Source organism: Tigriopus californicus, chromosome 3 (assembly GCF_007210705.1).
Source record: "Tigriopus californicus strain San Diego chromosome 3, Tcal_SD_v2.1, whole genome shotgun sequence".
Classification (NCBI taxonomy): domain Eukaryota; kingdom Metazoa; phylum Arthropoda; class Copepoda; order Harpacticoida; family Harpacticidae; genus Tigriopus; species Tigriopus californicus.
In genome coordinates, this window is record NC_081442.1 from 8,941,978 (window position 1) to 8,962,889 (window position 20,912).

Genomic DNA, 20,912 nt, shown 5'->3' on the forward strand with positions numbered 1-20,912 from the left:
AGGATTCCACGACCTCGGCCGTATCAAATTATAGTACAGGAGCATCTCATTTCCGATAAGAAAGAAGTGGGTGCTAGCGAAATAACCCAAGTGGGTTGGTTCTTTTCTTGCCTTGTCAAACTCTGTTCTTTGCACACTCGGGAAATACGAGTCAAGATGTCAAAAACTGAATGAGAGCAATTCATACGGGAGCAAGACTTCTGTGGTACGTTCACTCGTACACTCAGCTCACAAACTGGTGGAGTGATATAGTAAAAAGGCGACGAGTCGCGAAAAAGAAACTTACAAAGAAACGTAAAATAGGAAGCTGAAGTGCAAATGAACTTGATGAAAGGCTTCCGCAACTTCTGTGAGAAGCTCATCCACGGACAAATGATGTAGGCGAGAGAGAAAAATGGAAAAAGTAAGCCAATCCGACACACTTCCAGGCCTTGAAGGATCATATTCTTCTGACGAAACCCGGGTAACCCTTCGTACCAAATGGACGCCAAGAGCTGCTGGACGTTCGGATGTGCCACAAACTGGAAAGGAAAGGGAAACCAAAGCGTCACTCACGAGGTCGGTCCCATTAGGCGTGTTGTGGTTTCTTAGAGGGGTCGAAGGTCTCACTCAGCTACTCGGCTCGATCTTGTAAGTAAAGTCAGAGTTTCTTTTTCGGGCGATACCAAAGACCAAAGATCAATCCCCAGAGAACCTTCAAGCGTGACTTGAGAGATCTAGTGATTGTTTCCGAACCCATCAATAATGGCTCCCATGAGTTGTGACCTCTCTTTAGTGGGTGGCTTTCTCGATCACCTACCTTCTTCTGTCGGAATTTGATTGCTAGTTTCAGGCGGTTGAGGTGCATTCGTTCCCCGTGCTGATAGAGTGGTCCCGTGGGATCGTGGTTGAGGAGAATTTCCAACTCGTACGAGGATCGAGTGTGATCCAACAAGGACGTGGCGAACTGCTGACATTGGTTGCGAAGTTCCTGGAGGACAAGACAAAGAACGACATGGAAAACGTTGTCAAGAATGCGCCCCATAGACAATGCCACTCACGTACTATGTTTAACGAGCGCGGTATCAAAGAGAGTCAGTCTGCTTTGACATTCCAAGACATGAGGGGGCGGGGGGGGAGGGGGGGGGACACGAGTGTTCGTTGTGGGTACGCGGGAACAGTCGTTCAAATAAAAGTTCATTCAAATCAAAATCTGAGCAAATCCGAGGAGCTCGTATCGAAGTCTAGTAACGAGATCTGTGAAAGTACAATACGTTGCCAGGGGTTCGCATTTGAATGGCGACATCTTCCTCCCAGACCAATCGACTGCTCGGTTTTTATGCTCCCCGTTTCTCTCGCTGTCAGAGCCAGCCTTCAGTTAATGAGGCATTGGTTCCAAGTCAGGTAGCTCCTCCCGAGTTTGATTTCCTTTTCTACTATGCAATCACGCACCATGTGGCCGTCTGTTGAAAGTGTGCTTCCGCAATCAAGTCGTAAAATCCTTGAGTAATCGTCTTACCACGATCTCTCCTCATGGGTGCTCTCGTTTGAATGTGCAGTGTGCACTCCGTCGTCTCAAGACGAATAATTTGATTTCCTAATTTGGACGGCTCAGATTACGGCATTACGGCAAGGGAGCGGTCCCATTTGAAGGTCACTGGGGGCCGATCGTTCCACGAGAAGAGATAACTTTTCGCAGAGGGAGGCTCCTAAACTCATTATTTTATCAGCCACAATGAATGCCTCTCGACAGTCGTAAGCACAGCCGTCATCTTACACTCAGAACGACCTCGATTGTCAAGAGAGGTGGAAAAAAAGTATTTGCATAACCATGATTTGACTGTACCAGATATTCGCTTTTGAACTCGTGCTCTGCAAACGAGAGCCGTCGAAGGGTCCAACTGAGCTGAAAGGCTGTGAGAATGGGATCCTTGCTTGAAAGCGCGATGAGGGAGGGACTGGCCAGGGCCCGATAGGCATTGATCCTGGAGCGTGAATGGCGAAGACTGTCATCCTGGCGGGAGGTCATGCATTCTTCACATCCACATCTGGAACAAAACAAGATCTGGCTCAATGACTATCCGTGTACCTACACGCTCCTCCTTCTCTTCCTCCTCCCCTTTTTCTTCTTGTATGTTCACTTGGATTATCTAGTCGATCCCAGCTCTCCAGGCACTTTCATTCGGAGCCCATTCTTGCGACCAGCGACCACCCACCCATCCCAAGCCCATGAATATGAGGCGAGCTGACTTATCTTGCTATGAATATTTGCCAAGGAATGCTCTTCTGAAGACCGGGTCAAATGTATGAACGTCGCCTCTGGTTGGCTGACCTTGTCTCTGTCAAGATCGGTTTAGATTTGGACAACTTCTACCATGGACATGGAGGTTGCAAAAGGAAATCGATTGGGCTCATCTTAGTCAGTAAGACATATCATCATAAATTACGGTTCTCAGTTCTAGTTTTCGTTCAAATTTAGGGGTTTTGTACATCTTACATTGTTGCACTCAGTAGACCTATGCCCGATCGCAACTTTAGATCATACTGTGAATTCCTATTTTCTATTCTCACATTTTTCAACAATGATCCTGTGTTTGAATTCATTAGCGGAAAATCAAAGCAGTCTGGCTCTTTTTCCCGGAGTGGTTCCCTCAAGCATCCGCCATTAGAAGACCTTTGAAGCACTTTTTTGCCTTTGATACTGATTCCATTTTTACGAGACTTCATGATATCCCATAAATAGAACTAATCTTTCCTCGTTGTGCGAACCCAGAGCCTGAAGGCTTTTTGTCTACTCCAAGAGCTGGCCCGAAGTGCATTCTTGAGAAATGGAGGAGTGCTCAAGAAATTGCAAAGTCGTGATATCCTGGTTACCAGATGGATTTACACCTACGTACGTACCTGACATCATGAGGGACGGCGAGGACGAATCCTCGATCTAAGAGAATCTTGATGATCTCGTAGTTATCTCGATGTGCCGCCAAAACTAATGGAGTGATATCCGGCGTGAAAGTCGCCGTGTCCACGGGAATGGCCTCCCAGCTCTGAAATGGCCCAATCATGTTAGTGGTAATAATCAACGGTGGCCTAATGATCAATTTCAGTGAACATCCCAGCACATTCTACTCCGATGAATAATCTCGACTTACCGGAACTTCGCCAGCTCGGTACCTATGCTCGTAATCCAAAAGCACTTCAACAGCTTCAACAAACTCCTCGTTAATAGAGTGTAAGAGGGCGTCTTTCGTCTCAACCTGGAAATATGAGCGGCTTCGTTATAATGGAACAGTCATCTATCATTTCTGAAGTCCCCACATTCAAGGACACAATAGCCACCATATGCTGCCAATGATCGAGATCCCCTTCCAAACGACGCGCATCGGTCAGGTAACTAAATTTTGGACCTTGGCCAAGGCGCCCTTTTGTTCTCGTGTCAATAATGGATGAGTCCCTTGCATAACTTGGAACCGAGACTTGTCCATAACTTAAAAAAGAAAAGGAGTGGGATGAGACACTCAAAGCTCTATCCCAAAGTTCGTTCTAATGGCACTCATTTCTTCTCGTAGATGCGTTTATGCCCTTGACAATGGCCCCACAAACTGCAAGGGCAAATTGACGTCACATGCACAATAACAAAAAAGGGCCTCCATGGTAGCCAATCTTCTTTCTTTTTCCGTTTCCAGGCTCCAGGTTTTGACTCGTCAGACGGTCTGTTTCCATTTTTGGCCTTAAAATGAGGCCTAATGGATCCACAGCCAGATCTAGATTCCGGTCCAACCACCCACCCTTCTAACAAGAAATCATCTGTGGCCCACTCACCCTCTTCCGACCCAAAAAGCTTTCAGAAGATTTGTGACCGTTTCATCGTCAAGTATTTTCTGTGAGGTATGGACCAACAAATTGGTGACAACGCTTGAAAGCAAAGTGTCATGAAAAATCGAGTTCCATATACCCTATGTTATGGATATCACTTTCAGCAATTCCAGGGGGTCTCTTTCTTCTTTTTGCCTGTGGTAAGTGAATGGATCAGTCACACAGAAACAGAGCTTCGCCAAAGGGTCTGTTTTCTGGGGGAAGTCGTATTTGGCAAAACCTCAAAAGAAAACTCTTCCAATTGAACCTTTTCCAATTGTTGACGGAACTAAAGAAACAAACTTTTATCTGTTTTTTGCTTAGGTTAGGAATTAAACTGTACGTATCTCACAAATTTACCGACTGACCACGTACAAGATTTGATTCAACCACAATCACAGTTACTAAAAAAAATGCGTACATACGAGTAATTCTAATCCCCCGCTCACAACCATCTAACGGTTCAACCAAGTGTTTGAATGATCAAGTGATAAAGTGGACTTGCCTTATTCTCGAGGAGGAGCTCCACCATTTCCAGGTTCTCGTTGTCGATGGCCATGAGGAGAGCGGAACGGCCGAGGGGATCACAGCAGTCGATATTGAGCAAATCATCGTTGGTGTTTGCCAACATCCTAGAATTGGGCCGCAATCGAGAGAGAGAGAGGGAGATGCAGACGATCGAGTGAGTGAGCGAAAGGCACAGGGAGAGAAAGAGAATAGCGACAATGAGAAACGGGACAGATTAAGTTGCATCATGGAGTAGAAAACGAGTCATCTAATTAAGTTGGCACCATACTCAATGGAGGATGAGCGTTGGAGTAATGCTTACTAGCTTCCAGGCATAACCAAAGCAACGATGGAGGAAGACCACCAAGACCAAGGCCAAGACCAAGACCGAAAGGAAGAAGAGGAAGAAAGAGGAGGAAGAGCCAGTAGAAAGGAAAAGAGAGGCCTTGCCTGGCCTTTAAAGAAAGGAAGAGTCGTCTGAGATGTGAGATGTATCAAAAGAAAAGTCAAATTGGAAAGTCCAGATTTCGGGCTCTGCTTCATCTAGTAGTAGAAGGGCTTGCTTCTAGACGTGAGCATATGAGTCAGTTTTTGTTTTTGAATTGCCTTGCCATGCCTTACTAACCCTTGGGTGGCTGAAGACGGGCTTTGTTCGGTTTGAGCAGTCTTCGTGAAAAATAACCCGTCTCAAGCCACAGTCTGTCGTACTTCCCGTACGTAGTCAACTAGATACATGTGGCAGGAAATCGCACCGATTTGACTTCACAGCCCACTGAACCACCCAGTGTAAACAGGACAGGTTTCCCTCAAAATGTCACGATGCAAGTTTACCATGCAAAGTTCAGGCATTCTCTCCAGGCTGTCGTCGTACACACCACGAACCATAAAACTGGGCTTTAAGCAGTTTGCCAAGACACGTTTTGAATCTCAGGATTCGAACGCAATCCAAACAGAATTGATTGCTTTCAATTCATACCTTGCTCCTCACACATTTTGAACTCATACAGGGTTGTCCGAAATGTCAACTAAATATTTTTACTAAATACATTTATGGTTTATTTTCGTACACTTGCCAAAAAGAAGTTCAGGTTTTTGTCAAAAAGTTTGTTTCCGAAATACATTCACCAATATTAGGACTTGAAATGGAGGCTCAGCCATTGGTAATGAAAACGTATTTGCTTATAGTGATTAGAGTAATTCTTCAATTAACTTGGGAAACGAAATCGAGACAACCCTCTCAGCGGATGATAACGCACGAGACTGTTTCTTTTTGAGGCTAGATTTGTCTGTTTTGTCTCTATCTCTCTCATTTCCTTCTTCGTTCTTTGTGTTGGGAAGCAGTGGTTGTCTTTTGTTATCGTTGTTTCTCCCCAAATGGTTTTAGGGTCTGGTCTCCTTTGGAGACTTGGTTTGAAACCATACTCGTCTTTCTCTCAAGAGTGAGGCTCGGCCAAATGTTGAGAGATTGAGAGAGAAAATGCTGTTGCGCCGTGCCCCTCGAAAAACTATACATGGGTATAGGGTGAACCTTACCACCTCTTCACTTCCATCGAAGTTTACTTAAAAGGACCAACTTCAAATCTATCATTTACCATACCGATATTTACCAGCCAAATATAGAGACGCGCGTATGTTCTGGCTCTTTTTGTCCCTTTTTAACCTTCAATGAGGAGGCTTTCTTGCTCATTGAAAAAGGAACATATGACCTTGTCAGATTGTCAGGATCTGGTGGTCCCCAAGGAAGGAGAGGAAAAACGGAATCAAAACGGGTCTGGTTGGGCACCAAACTCACTTCTTGTGAGGTGAACCCAACTTTTCGAGGGTTATTGAAAGTTGGACATCTCTGAAGACTCAGTGGACAAAAACGTTGGTCGAGAAAGAAAGTAATAATGCTACCGAAGATGGTGCCACATTTTTGCTCCAAAAATGTGCCACATAGTAACTGAATGTTCTCAATTGGAGCCATGAATATATATGAGACTCATAAAATGCACCAACCTTACAGGGATCCCGATATTTATGGGTCCTTTGAGAAATTGAATGACAAATTTCATTTTGATTCAATTTCCATTCCTAGATGACTACTCTATTGTCAAGTTCTGAAAAAAATACTGTCATTTCGTTTTGCATCTCATTTCCGCCATTTTCAAATGACTTTTAGTAATTGGAGTCTTCCGGTGTTTCACTTCAATCTGGCATCGAAGCCTTGTCCTTAGATTGGATAAACATGGAGATAAGAAAAACTCGTGGAAGAGAGGGTCTTTTGAGATGAATAAAAACTATTCCGTTGAAAAGAGAAAGATAGAAATGTTCCTTCATCGGACTTTTGCCTTAAGATTTTCTACTGTACGAGTACGTGCTTACTATTCACGTTAGTCATACACTTAAAAAGTAGGCATCCTTCATACTCATGTTATTTGTGATTGAAACCCCGGAATGTTCCAAGTGATACCCTTGAAAAGTGCAGAAAAGGAAATAAATGTGTAGTAAGTGCACCTTGTCGCGGATTCTGCATAATTTTAACGTATAGCCTGTGACCAACCATTTCGGTTCGGCTCTCACAACTAGTTTTCACGTGTGGAGTGAGTAATTTTAATCTGCTGCATAATTGATTAGGGCCGCCAAACCAGGAGCGATTTATCCTTTCTAAAAGAGGAGATTCTTAGTTGCTGGTAGTGGTAGACAACCAAGGCCACCAGCAAAGGCTGTCATTCATCAGAAGTGAGGGTTTTTGCACAATCTCTTGTTCTCTCTCTCTCTCGTTCTCTTTCTCTTCAAGATGACTTTTTTGGTGGCCGAGTACACTGAGTTCGAGCGGGTACCACGATAAACCTTCGACGAGTTGAACGAGCTACGTGTAAGCCAAGAATTGGAACAAGGTAGTTAAGAGAGGCTCCTCCGAGCGAGCGAGGCCCTCTGCACTGCTGCACGTACGTAATACATGAGGGTGTTAGAGAACGGTTTTTGTGTGTCTCAAAGAGAGAACCCAGCTAGTAAGACGAAGAGGGCAGATATGAGATACGATTGTTCGGCAAGGAATGAGCTTGCCGCTTTGCCTTGATTGGGATTTCTATCGGTTTTGTTCCACGAAAAGTATCTTCAATCAGTCCAATTCGAACAATACTCGCACTTCTGACTGACAGAGTTCATTACATCTTTTAGGTCTGGCGAAATCCCTTCCCAATCGAGGCCTCCCAATTTTGAGCTCGCCAAAAAGTAACTTGAGGAGAAAATTGGGGGCGAATAATAAGAGCGAGATCCACGCGTTCCCTTCAAGGAAAGGCATCATTCAGTGGTCCCAAAATAGTCGTTGACGAGGTCTAATCTAACTACCATGAATAATGGGCAACCTCTGATATGATTCGGTATCGAAAATTGGACAAATGCGAAGACCACTCTCTATATGTACGATATGCTCAAGTCAATGATAATTGAATGAATGAACGTGCACAAGACAGCTAGAAAAAAGACACCAAAATGGGACTGCACTGTAAATTGAATTGACTCGCCCGAGGTCACTGAAGCGACTCCTCTCGAGGTGTTCCACTTGACTCCATGGCCATATTTCTCGAGAGATTTAGACGGAACGGGCAACCATTTCCACCAATGTCCACGCATAAGTCACCCTTGACCGATGGTGGTCTGTTCCAGCTCCATTTGCATATACAGTAAGAGTACTCTGAATCAGTCGAGCCACAAGCATTCTAGGGCTCTTCAAGACCTTCCATTCAAGGAGGATAATAAAAGACAGTGGAACACACTACCAGACAATGTTTCGTAAAGACTCGGAAAACATATGTTCTTCTATCGTGGATGGACATTGGTGCGAAGGAAAGCGAAATAGGATCTTGTTTCGGCCTTGCCGTGTTTGGGAACCATTAAATCCCGGCTTAATACGCATCTACAGAACGGCCCCTTGAGTATGTAGTGTAATGTAGACCCTTACGAAGTACAGAAAAATGAGAAAGAGGAAGGGAAACAGAAGAGTAAAGAATACGTGATTGTACAAGCCTCCACCTCATCTATGTCATCATTTTTACAGTGCAGTGCCACCATGCTTGATTACTTAGCCGCTAGATAGACTGTGTTCATTCGTTGAATGTTGTATGGAGAGTACCCTGGTTGTTTCGCTCGCTTCCTTCTGTCTTCATCCAAGAATCTGGAAATAGACACTGAGTTCCTCAATTGATCTCATTCACTTGTTTTCATTGAACAGACGACACATGGCTAGATTAGATCACTATCTATGTTTGTTTTTTCAATTTGAGGACATCAAGTGTTTTCAAGGGCCAATGGATCCTTTCGACAGATTTGTACATTGCAACAGAGAGCATCTTGGGAACCTTCCACATTCTTTGTATGAAATAGAGATTGATTAGGCACAAAAAAAACAACTCGAAAAAGACCAAATTGGAACGCTGTTTCGAAGACGGGATATTTAACTGAAACGGCTTTCCTTTCCCTTCCTAATTTCTGGCTTTTCCTCTTTCTTGTGGCAGGTTTTAAGATCTGCCATTAGATGGACACACCACATCTTTTTATCAAGTTGACAGATCAGATCTTGGATTTGTCTGTTCTTTCTCCAAGACTTGAGCTCTTTGCCATTGTCAGTTCTACTACAGACTTTAGATTCGTCGTTAAGGAGTCACATTGGGATGGTTGATATTGTGAGAGTCAACAAAGATGCCAAATTTTGACGCTTCTTGCCTAAAGCAACTTTAAGATTTCACCTAGGATTTCAAGGCGCTTGACAGCACAAGAATAGAAAGTACCACCAAGAACACAATTGAAGTGATCGTGATTATGAAGAACGCACAAAAACATGTTCATTTATGATGCCGTGATTAATTTTTGAAAAACCGGTCCAATCTTTTTTACATCCTCAAGCGTATTGTACGAGTACAAGTGGAATCCGATTGCTTAACCAACCTTTTCAGGGGTAAGTCAAGTGAACCCACCATTAGCACATGTTGGCAAGCGCTAACTTTTCCAAGGCCCTCCTCTCATAATTTAGTCTGAAATTCTCTCGCCAGTCTTGCGTTGGATCGTGAAAAATCTGTGCGAAAACGACACCAGATCTGGCCTGGCCTGGGTCGGTCCAATCTTTCAGCTGGATGCCAGCCAGCGCTTTGCTTAATCGAGATGGAGCCTTGTCTTAATGATAATGTCGACCTTGAGTTTGGCCTGCTCCATGCAAAGAGAGGGGCCAACTCTACAGAGGCATGATCATACAAGTCAGAAAATAAGGATCCGCGATAGAACAATGAGGTTCGTGGGACAGGGTCCCCTGCAACATACACTCGCACACTCGCACACTCGCACATTGACGTGCCTTCTTCCGCCGTTCGTTCCAAAAACAAACGAGGCGACGAGGAAGGGCAAGCGAGCTGAAGGTCATGGGGTAAGCTGCTAAAATAGCTGAGTGGTCCAGTTTTGTTATTGGACCAGTTATTCGATCGTGTATAGGACGTTCGTGCGAAAAAGGGGGGAGGCCACCAAATTTCTGCGTCTTCTTCCTCCTCTTCCTTTTCCTCTTCCCTAGTTTAGGGCTGTCATTTAGGATTGGTTTTCCTTGAGGAATAAATTGCCGCTGCAACGTGGCACAATGAATGATATACCCTTCACTAAGGCCGGCTCCGAAATTTGGACCTTTTTCGGGTACGGGGCTTTGAACAATGAAACTCGTATGGCCTTTCTCAAACTCTTTCATCGTCTTTCATGCTTTTCTTCCCCGAAAAAGGGTCCCCATGGAGCAGAGCGGGTTTTTTTCTTCCGAGTCATATTTTCCGCAAGAAAATTGTCAAGGGAAAGTTTGGCTCTCCGCAAAAACTAGTGATAAAGAGTCTTGGGAGTCTTTTCATTTGGATGAAAGTGCAGCACCATTTCAAAAGCTGATTGGAACCACTCGCTTTCATGGCTCCTTCAAAACAAAAGCCGTGCTTTACATGTGGTTTGCCCCCTCAATAAGATTGATGACACACTCTCGGTGCTCAGGGCATTCATTCTCCGGTTGGCCCGTGCTTGTTTTTGAAACCTGAACGGAATAATAGATCTTAGGCTGTCCTTAGGCCATCCAACAGCGGCCTTGTTCTCAACCTATTTCGTTTCGCTTTCCAGGCGTCGTTTCTGGACACGAAACGGACACAGGATTTGCACCAACAGGAAGTGTGCGTATGTTTACACTGCATTGGCTTTGGATTGATCAGTGGCTTTGACGCGTTCGATATACAGCACTGTATACCTACCTACGTACAGTATGCATGTCTGTTGGCGGGTGTGTGAGTGTGTGTGTGTGTGTGCGTGTGTTTTTAGTGTATTCCTCATCGAGGCTGTCATGTGGGTCTTACCTCCGTACAGTGGCCACATCTCCCCTCTCCACGGCCACAAGGTACAATCGCTCATTGCGACTCAGGGGCATGATTTCTCGATAGGGGCGGGTTGACTTGTCCTCATCAGTCATGCCATGAATACTCTGACTCTAAAAGGAAACCAAGAGAAATAAATAGAAATACCCCGAAGAGAAAGTGGTAGTCGGGGCCAAACCACACAAGAGGACAAAGAAGAAAGAGGAAGAGACAGAAAAAGAGCAATGAATTGGTAGAGCGGGATACTCCCAAGAACCAGAGAGAAAGTGAGGGCACGAGCACGAGTCCAGCCTTCGTGGCTAAAAAGATCAAACGAGTGGGTGTGTCCAAGGAGATCCACGAACCCATTCACTCGATGATGAGTGACCTTTGAGCTCGGTCGACATCTGGGGGGGAGGGCATTCTATTGGAAACCGGGTGGGTGTTACCACCTTGAAATTGGGGAAATGGAAGGCCGGAAGAAGGCACGAAAAAGGACAGAGGAACCGGGTGTGCATTGTGATGAAGTAAATGACAGAAAGAGTGCGCAAGGAATGAGAACACGAAAACTTGGAGTACCTAATGCCGGGAGGGTGTGAAGAGGATCCACATCAAAAATGTATTGTGAACACATAACTCATGTTAGGAACAGGAATATGAATACAAAGTGTCTTGACCGAGCGAGATTACCATTTAGTTACAGAATACGGATCGTACTTGAACAAAGCTACAATCAGATGATCAACGATATGGAAATAGTACAGTACTTGCAGTGTTACTAGAACAGCATTGGATTGTCCTCCACCAGAATATTTACACACATTAGTTTTGGAATTTGAAAAGAAAGGAGACAAAACTGTTCGTCAAGGTTGTCTGCACTTGCATTCAGTCAGCATTCAAGTGGGAGAAAGATGGAAGAGGTTTTTCTCCAGTCTGTTTTTAGTGTTTTAGTTAGAGCTTCTAATAGCCTCTTACTTTGGGACGGGGGCTTTCAGAAGTTTGGCTTTCGAAGAGCGGCTGGCTGAGGGTTTGCAGCCAATCACAACATGCAGAATCGAATCAATCCTTTTTTCGGCTGGATTGGGTTCTCATTTTTTTGTCAGGCGAGGAGTACACCCAACGAGCGTGGAAGATGAGTTGCTATGTAGGTACGTGGTTCAACGGGTTACAGAGGCATTCAAAATAGGGCTTACTCAATGACCTGGCATTCTCCAGACAGGGAGGTATAAATATCTAGCTACAAGAATCACATCAATGGCCATTTGTGCCCAATGAGCGCAATTGGAACATCCAATCCCGACTTGAAATGCGGTTCTTGCTTCGGTAATTGTGAGTCAGGGCGCCCACCTCCCGGTCCAGAGATTTGAGAGGTCCTAGGAGTAGCCACAAAAAGTACCAAGAGATTTGATAGGGGTAATGAATTGATCGTGTTTAAAAAGGGGACCGAAGCGAAACGCATCAACGGAGTTACTAACCACACCAAGGGGACCCTTTCCATTTTGAATTGAACTTACACGGTACGAACTCATTTTGGCTTAGTGGCTTAGAGGCTCTGAAATCAAGCGAGTGTGTGGCAATGAGCGACTCGGTGGTCGAAAACCGGAAAAAAGACTTTAAAAAGGCGGCCGTCGCCTCCTAGAGAGAGATGGCCGAGGGACAGTTACCTTAATCTTGGATGATTTGTTGGATTTGATGGTTTGTTTCTTCATGGAGTCCATTATCCGAACGGTCTTAGGAGCCTTGGGACCACTCGACGACTTGGAAGAGATCTCCTCGGAATTGTTCATCTCGTCCATGATGTTGCTGGAAGGAGAGAGCATTTCGCCACCGGCTTGGTCTGGTCGTCTCTCATGGTCGGGCAATAATCGTGATGTCGGGTAGGATCGGCTTGGGCTTAGACCACCCTCGATCAAAGATGGTTCCATTTCTGAATCGCGGAAACAACGAACCGTTCACCCTGATTTAGGAACAGAGGGAGGCAGCAGAAGATGTCGCCGATGTCGAAGGCCAAGTGGGAGAGTGGCCCCAGCTCAATGGAAGACGGGCAATTTTCAAGCGGATTATCTGCAAGGTCGAACGAGAAGGCGAACGGGTAAAAATATGCGCATATTAAATGATCTGGGACAACAAAGGTGGTTCCAGTGCATTTTTGAGCCAAATTTATCCCTTTAATAGCGGTTCATTTCTGACTGTACACATCACAATGTTGAGACGACGGAAAGCGGAGGAGAAGAAGGAGGGACTCCTTTTTGGAACGTATCCTTGACTTCGCTAATCTGGCAGAACCTTCAGTGGTACGTTAGGGAAATGTCTTTACGTAAGCTCGTTTCAACCGCAAAGACTATCAATTCTCGGAATAATTCCATCGAGTGCCCCTTGGCACAATAATGAAACTGAAACGCTGAGTCAACATATCTTTCGATGTCAACTTCATGCTGCAACTTCAAGACGAGTTCCATTGTTCCACTATCTAAGGTAGTTGCTTGTTATTTGGATTTTGATCAAGGACATTTTGTTGTATGATCCAAGCCTTTGATCAATTGTTTATCTCTGTGAGATCAATCATCAAAGGCCGAGCCAGATGAATATCATCTGAACATGAAGGAGCCAAAAGAGTTGCAAGACATTCAAAAGGCAGTTCCAAATCGGAAGGGTGCCTGAAATCCAAAGTTAGTTCAACTTGTCAAGACTGAGTGACGCTTGGGCTTATTTTTGTTCCAAACAGTCTCGATTCCCAAGTCGTGTGATCTAGCAACGAATCTCAACTACTAGGGTTTTCAAAACTCTGCTTCGCTTTTGAAGTCATGGATAATTTGACCCTTAACCAACATAAACATGATGGGGTGACTACTAGCAACAGTGTGCAATGGTGATAGTACTATAAGCGCAATCGTAAGAACGCTTCTCATTCACCGAGACAAGCAGATCCAAATTGAGATAAATGTGCTGAGAAAAACTCATTCCCACCATTTGGCATGAGACATCACTTAGGAAAAAACTTTGTAGGTCTAAAAGTAGATGAAAGGAATCCGGGAGATTTTCTCGAATATTCCGAAAAAAACGGGTGCGCCATTTCCACAAATAAAATCATGTAGAAGCCTTAGAATTTTCTCGACTGATTCCCACTTTATTCTTTGTTAGAAAGTTTTCTGAAAACGCAAAGCCTCGTTCAATTAAGAAGAAAATCAGAATTTAGTTTTAAGAGGCCACATGTGTCCAAGACTTGGAGTGGCATCGCTGGGGTTCGTTAGTTCAAATCCAGCTTCAGTAAGCTAGGTGACCTGTGATAACATCTCTCATCAGCAGTCACAGCTTTTAAAAGCCAAAATAGGATGAGGGTGAGGTGTTAACTATTGTCTGATTTGGTACGGCAATATTCCTAACAATGGAGCTAGCCTCATTTAGAATACAGTCTCCAAGACGCCTTTTTACCCTCGAGAATACATGTACGCCCCTAAAAACACTGATAAAGAAGCCTTCGAGACCGGAAATGATTTCTTCATGTATGTTATCGTTCATTACGCGTGACAGAGTTGGTTTCGTTAGTTGGCGACTGCCGATCCATCAAGGTATCAAGAAACTTCTCGGGGACCTTCATACCCTATAATCTAATACTATATACTCATTCTTTCTCATGGCTTCTTGATGATTCATAAAAAATACATTGCACAGACAGTTGTTTATTGAAGATCGTAACGAAAACGACATGGAATCGTTGCCCGTGACAAGATCTTGATTATATGTTTTGCCTTTGCAGATTGCTTTGAATGTTCACAATTATCCACACAATCTCTGCCAAAGCAAGGGAGTCAAACACTTGTCTGAAAAGGCAATCCAGTATCACATTACATTAGGCATCATGGCACAGCACCTTTGAGCCAAAAATGCTCATCAAGCGCTATCGTCATATACTGAACAACAATTCACCTATGTACACTATGAGGTATGAGGAAAATAATAGACCACTATTGTAGTACCATAATCTAGTTCACTTGGAGGATCATATTAAGGCTGGTAGATCCGAAGCATATGGATCCTTTAAGACGGATATCTCACGGAAAACTCAGTCAGACAGGATCGATTTCCAGCTTTCGGTTCTGAATAGAAGTCTCTAACTCTTTGTCGGAATCAGGAGCCGACCTCGTCAAGACACCCAATTTCCAGACCCGATTTAGAAAAATGAAGGTGACAATAAGATTGACTGTGCTATCCTGAAAAAAATCCGCATGCTGGAAACCCGATGAATCTTGAAACGGCTGACTGCCGCCATCCTATGTCACAGAATATGTCCTGTCTTGTTGTGATATTCTTGTACTGTCGTCACACTGTGCAACCTTTCGAAAATGCACTTCCTGCCAGAGACGAGTGGATAAATTCAAGTCAAAAACATTTCAGGAGAAACAGATCGGTACTAACAACACGGTTTCAGTTGATGGATCGGGCCATAAATGAATTCAAACACGCACAATGGCTACCCTGTCAACGAGAGTGTTTCTGACGGCAGATTTCCAAATTGTTGCCTTTCAAAATGCTTCAATCCAATAAAAGGCTGTTCATCATGATACCTGTTCACAATTTAGAAACTAACAACTCTGTTTTTGGCAAATTCATAGTTCTTTGTGTTTTTCGATATTACCGGTTCAAGAGAACAATGAAAGATGTAACGGCTGGAGAAGTGATTGGAATGAAGCCATTTTATGGCTTCTATTATTTTCGTTTTTACATGGAATGGTCAACTGACTCTTTCCGAAAGCCAAAATCCATGACAGGGAATTCATATGATCCACCAGTTCCCATCTATGCGTACATGCAGAGGGCGTTGATTTTCTGCCTTCCAAAAGACAAGGTCATGCTTAATGATCTGTATGATCCATTACGACAGGCAAGGGTCCGACGAGGAACAAAGAAATGGTATAAAACCATCAATGTTCTCGTTCATATATAGAGTAGTTAGAAAATTCGGCTGCCATCTTTGTGAGCTGATTCATTATTCTTTGGTAAATTTTGACTCGAATGACTCTCCAGGTTTCATTATCATAACCAAAGTCGGGGAGCTCATTAATATTGTTTTCATTCATGCATTTTCTGTATTCCAAAAACTTCATTGAGGTTAGGTTAGATCGACAAGAGTAATGACTCAAAAGGACTCAAGTAGAAACGATGATATGAAACCGCTGGGAAAAAACAGAGTCTAATGTGAATAAATGAGCACATGAAGGTCATGATGAAGTTTTGAGGGTCGTTTACGTTGGTAATAGGAAAAACAACAGATATTCAATGTCATTATCAATGATGAGAGAGTAGATTGAAAACCGGATGAGTTCATTTGAATTTCAATACGAATAATCATTTGGCTATCTGAGAAGAGAGGACTCCTCGGGCTCTTAAACTAGAACTTTCTTTTCAACTTCGAAAAAAAACCAGTTTTATGTATCAAGCAAAACCACTATCGAAATGGAATAAATAACACGTGAAGAGACGATTTTACAACATCTTTTGATATTGAGTAGTTGCTTTGAAAGACTAGGAGTCAGATCATTTCAAAATTATTTTTTGATTCAATTGACGATTGAGTTCTATCAAATGGTCCTTTCTGGTTGTGCAAGGGCTTGGCATGAACCGGGATAAACATTTACAAGTAATCTACAAAATACCTGAGATAGTTGTCTTTTTGGAGAACATTTCATCTTCATTCAAAAGGTTTATTCTATCATCAAGGATCAGATTAAAGGCTTAAGGGGATCAGAAACTCACTCCTAAGACGAGTAAATATATTCATTAATTCCTTGATCCCATTCAATGAGGTATAGGGCCAAACTAGACGCCGTTTTATAAATAGGCCTGCTCAAGAAATGCAAATACATTTTTTCACTTTTTTCCTGCATATTTGCAATATTTTCGTAATTCTTCGAAAGTATATTCCATTGTTTTTATTTTGCTCAAATAGTTGATTGTGTCATCAATTGTACTAAACTTGATACTTGTTAAACAAAATCATACAACATTTGCAGCTATTGGATATACTTGCGTTGCTAGGAGCACGAATATAGTGTTTTCAGTACATCAGCGTAATTCACCCCTCTATGTTTGGCCACCTGGCACATTTGAAAGAAGAAATACGAACAAGCATTCCATTTATTGTTCAGTGGAATAGAAGCTTTTTGACAGAGTATTTAGTGACTTTTTTCAATGTTTATTGGAAGTTTTGCTTCCATTTTTTGGCCTTATTTATAGCATTTGGATGTGCATTTTTCTTCAATTTTAGTTGCATTTTTTGAGCAACCCTATTTATCACTGTCTAAGCATTTGTGGAGTCCCTGCTCCACGGAGAAACAAGGACATCCCAAGTTCAAGATTTTCGTTCCTTCCTTCAATTGCTACAAGTACGTCTTGCACCAGAACTCGGTTGGATTTCTACTAGCAAGCGCAAAAAGATCAGTCTGACCTAGTTTTACAATCTCTCAAAGCTCATGAGTTCCAGAAAAAGGCCAGAATGTTCAATCGTTCATCCTACTCGTAAACTGCTTTACCACCATGATTAGAACAAAAACAGTTCCATATGCGGTTTATCTACGTTTCAATGGAGATGCATGTGCATAAGAGTAACTGTTTTTTGGGTAGCGGGCTCATTACCAATAGAATATCATATTGGACCACTGATGGAAAACCGAACCTCCGCTCTGAAATGCCCTTTTTCCAATTTTTCGGCTCCCATCACTTCTCAAGACATGGGAATACTGTACAGGCAACTTTCTTTGGGTGTTTCCAGGGTATGAACTGGTAATCAGCGCGATCTTATAAGAATTAGGCTTTAATTCTAAAACGACCCAATCGTTTTTTAGATTAAAACCCTACATATCAAACTTTGCGACCCCCTCATTCGCTGAATATATTGTTTTCTAACCTGTTAGCTGAAACAAATGTTTTTTTTCTATATTATTATTTTTTTTGCGTTCGTAGACAATTTTAGCATTTTAGGAAATCTAGCAACTCAGAATGTGAATTATAAAGTACGAAATTATAATGATACAAAGAGATATTTTTGTTGACTTCCTTACCGTTACTGAGAGTGTAAACCCTAACATTTCAAACTGAAAAGAAATCTCATTTTTGTTGAACTACATATGCATATATCTGTCCATTAACGCATCAGAGTTAGTGGATATGGACAGCTCTTGAAGATAGGGTTGCTTAGAAAATTTGGTTAAAAGCTTGTCCATGTCTGACTTCAAAATTCCTACGAATATCATATAGGGAAGCAAACTAAACGATAAAATATCCCGAGAAAGAAGAGAGGAGGATTTTATTATTCGAAATAACTTGGTTTCTCGAGGGCTTGAAGGTCCTCTTAAAACTCACGCTAAGCCTCTGCGGTCGCCCTAAACTTGGTTTGGGACAAAGCTCAAGGCTAGAGGGCTTGTCAGAGAAAAGTGACTCCAACCAAGCCACTTGAGGCTTTGCTTTGAACACATTTTGGTAGTTGGGCAGCAGGGTGTCGGGCTGATCGACTTCTCTTGCTTTACTCAGTTTCAACCAAATCAGACGAACGAGCCATCAACTTACTGGCTCCCTGAATTCGGAACTTGATTTTGAGAATCACATAACTAAATGTGTTCAAAGCCGATCCCCATCGCACGCACCAGGGAGCAGAGAGGGAGCCACAAATTTTTCAGATATCTCGTGAGTGTCGCTTCTCTGACTAGCCCTAGGCTAACTTAAAGTCGCACAGTATATTCTTTGATTTCTGCACAGTCCCAACTTTTTTGGTCTCTCCCAATACGAGAGCTCTCTCAATCCTGTGATGTTCCTAGTGAAACATATTTGGACTTGCTCGACCTTTTGCAAACCTGTTGAACTAAAAGGAGCCCAAATGGGTGAAGCCTATTCAAGATGTGCCTGAACAATCGACTTGTACAGGGTAAGTCTCGTGCTGTTATATCTAGATTTGAACGTCCCATAGATTCAACCATACATTTCAAAAGCTCTCTCTACCTGCAACTGAATATGCTCATAGAACAAAAAAAGATTTATTTTTTCGTTCCGACAAAAAGATGAAAATGTCACGCCTACCTGAAGCATGTAACAAAAACTAAAAGGAGTGTTTAATGCCATCAAAGACTTGTTCATAATGATTATCTCGATCTTGAGTTTTGGCAAAATCATGCCAGCATTTGATGAAATAGTATCTGACACGTAGAAAATGATAATTGGATAAAATGACCATTTTGAATATTTAACAAAAAGACGTATCGTTATAACATTTCAATTACATGATTAGCTATGGAGCTTCTGATGTTTAAGCAAAAAGAATAATGATTTTGACGTCTTGAATATGCTTCAGCGATATTAAGTGGTTTAAGGTACAAATGGGAGCTAGTTTCAATACTTTAGCTTCAAGAGCTATAAGATTGGCTGTATTCCAAAATTGATGTCATCTGTTCTTATAACAAAGAAAAACCGACTAGAAACATGGAATTTACGCTAACACTTAATCATAATTAACAAGGTCTGAGCACGAGCCTAAGGTTCCTTGGGATTAATTTGTTATTCATGCAGATCATTTCATTACAAAATTGTCCCAAGCTCTAATACGGACAGTTAAAATGTTTTGAAAACATTGAATGAATGCTGTTGTAACTTGTTTACAACCATTTTGCTTGTTTCTACATTTTAGCCAAGTTCAAATATTTTTGCAAAGGATTAGGGATGCATCTTCACCAGTGGCAAATTTTATTAGATAATTGGCCCTCAGAGCATTTTCGCGATTGAGTTCAATGCCTCTGTTCGATCTTCATTTAATTGCAATCGAGCACAAAAGTGCAAGATGAAAAAGGAAGGGAAAGTTATGGGGACTTATCACGTCTATCGTTTTCAGGTTATTTGGTGTCGAGTAATGAGCCTGAAGTATGAATTTGGATGATTTTTTTGAAGCTAATCCAATTTGAAAGGATGGTAGGTAAATACTATAAATTCCTCGAGGGAACCATTTGGAATAGCAACTGATCTATTCACTTTGATAATAATTTGTAACTTTTATCAAAGACATTTCGTGTTTCTTTGTGAGACATTTGAAAGATATAAACGAATGCATGATTTATCACAACTAAAATTTTCTTTCTGTAACTCAAATTTTCATTCAGCAGCAAGAGCATAGTACTCTGTTTGTTTTGACGTTGACATGAACATAACTTGTCAAGCTGTAAAACTAAAAATAAGAAATTAATGCTCTCGCAACAACAAATGGACTTTATGACAATCCTATCTTAAGTCACGATTGTCTTGATCTTGATCAAAAGAATGCACGTCCACAGACATTTAGTGGTCCTTACATTGGAAAGCAAATTGGAACTCGGAAAGGAGAGAAAGAAGTATTCCCCCGTGTAACACCCTAATCAGGAGGGAGTTGACAAGGGGAAAACAATTTGACTCCTACATCAGGACACCAAAAAAACCTTCACAATGAAGAGGCAGCAACGTAATATTCTTTTTGTATTCATCTTTGGATGCCGTGGTAGTTTTATTCAGGAGAATTTGCCACTTCATTTTAGCCCATTGCAATCAACAAGATCGGTGGCAATCAGGCTCAAGAATCTCGCTCGACTAACAGGAAGAGCGTTACTCCGTGAGGGAAAATGTTGCGAAGAATTCGTGCCAGATCGCTATCAAGTTCAGTCTTGGCTTCTCGGTTTTCCGCCTCCATGTGAAGACTTTTGAGGGAACTTCGGAAGAGCATATGGAAACATTGGAGCTTCAACTTTCTTTCAGCTCTCTTCTTAGACACCGAATCAGAGCGTAGATTGAGCTCGAAGCATTTGGGTCTTTTTTTACTGGAGCTCGTTCCAAAAAACCCAAGGATGAGCTTACTTGAACCGACCCGAGTATTGTGAGTCACGTTATCGCCAACTCTTTCTTTGCCCGCTTACAAAGCGAGTGAGAAATGATTCTGGGACGCTTTTCAGACCTGCCCGACGTATTCCACATCTCTGATGTCTTGTTTGACGAGAGGAATAACGTCGAAACTCGTATTGGTATCGGACAGAGTGGATGGAGAGCGTTGTTGATTCTCCAACAACGGGAAGAACGCAACATCCATTGATCAAAGAGCGCCTGAATGAATCCGGATAAACGACGAGTTTCTAAACTCGTGTTGTTGTTTTTTGGTTCATACCAAGCACCAGATGCAAGAGCGCGCCAAGGTGAATCCAAATCGAAGGGTGATATATAATTCCC

General features: G+C 42.5%; 1 protein-coding gene across 4 annotated transcripts in view; it reads right to left on the reverse strand.

Moving 5' to 3' along the window:
• LOC131877708 (transient receptor potential-gamma protein-like) overlaps window positions 1-20,912 on the reverse strand; it is a 47,833-nt gene that overhangs the window by 17,049 nt on the left and 9,872 nt on the right. The window contains exons 2-9 of one of the 4 annotated variants that reach the window (XM_059223461.1): window positions 12,347-12,746; window positions 10,686-10,816; window positions 4,337-4,463; window positions 3,129-3,233; window positions 2,881-3,023; window positions 1,826-2,027; window positions 800-970; window positions 287-521 (exon numbers count right to left, since the gene is read on the reverse strand). In XM_059223461.1, coding sequence (XP_059079444.1) covers window positions 287-521; window positions 800-970; window positions 1,826-2,027; window positions 2,881-3,023; window positions 3,129-3,233; window positions 4,337-4,463; window positions 10,686-10,816; window positions 12,347-12,607 — 1,375 coding nt within the window. In that variant the 5' untranslated portion in view covers window positions 12,608-12,746. Of the gene's footprint in view, window positions 1-286; window positions 522-799; window positions 971-1,825; window positions 2,028-2,880; window positions 3,024-3,128; window positions 3,234-3,294; window positions 3,679-4,336; window positions 4,464-4,963; window positions 5,101-5,169; window positions 5,226-10,685; window positions 10,817-12,346; window positions 12,747-20,912 lie in introns of those variants that run through there. The other 3 variants (XM_059223463.1, XM_059223462.1, XM_059223464.1) reach the window with 3 other exon arrangements.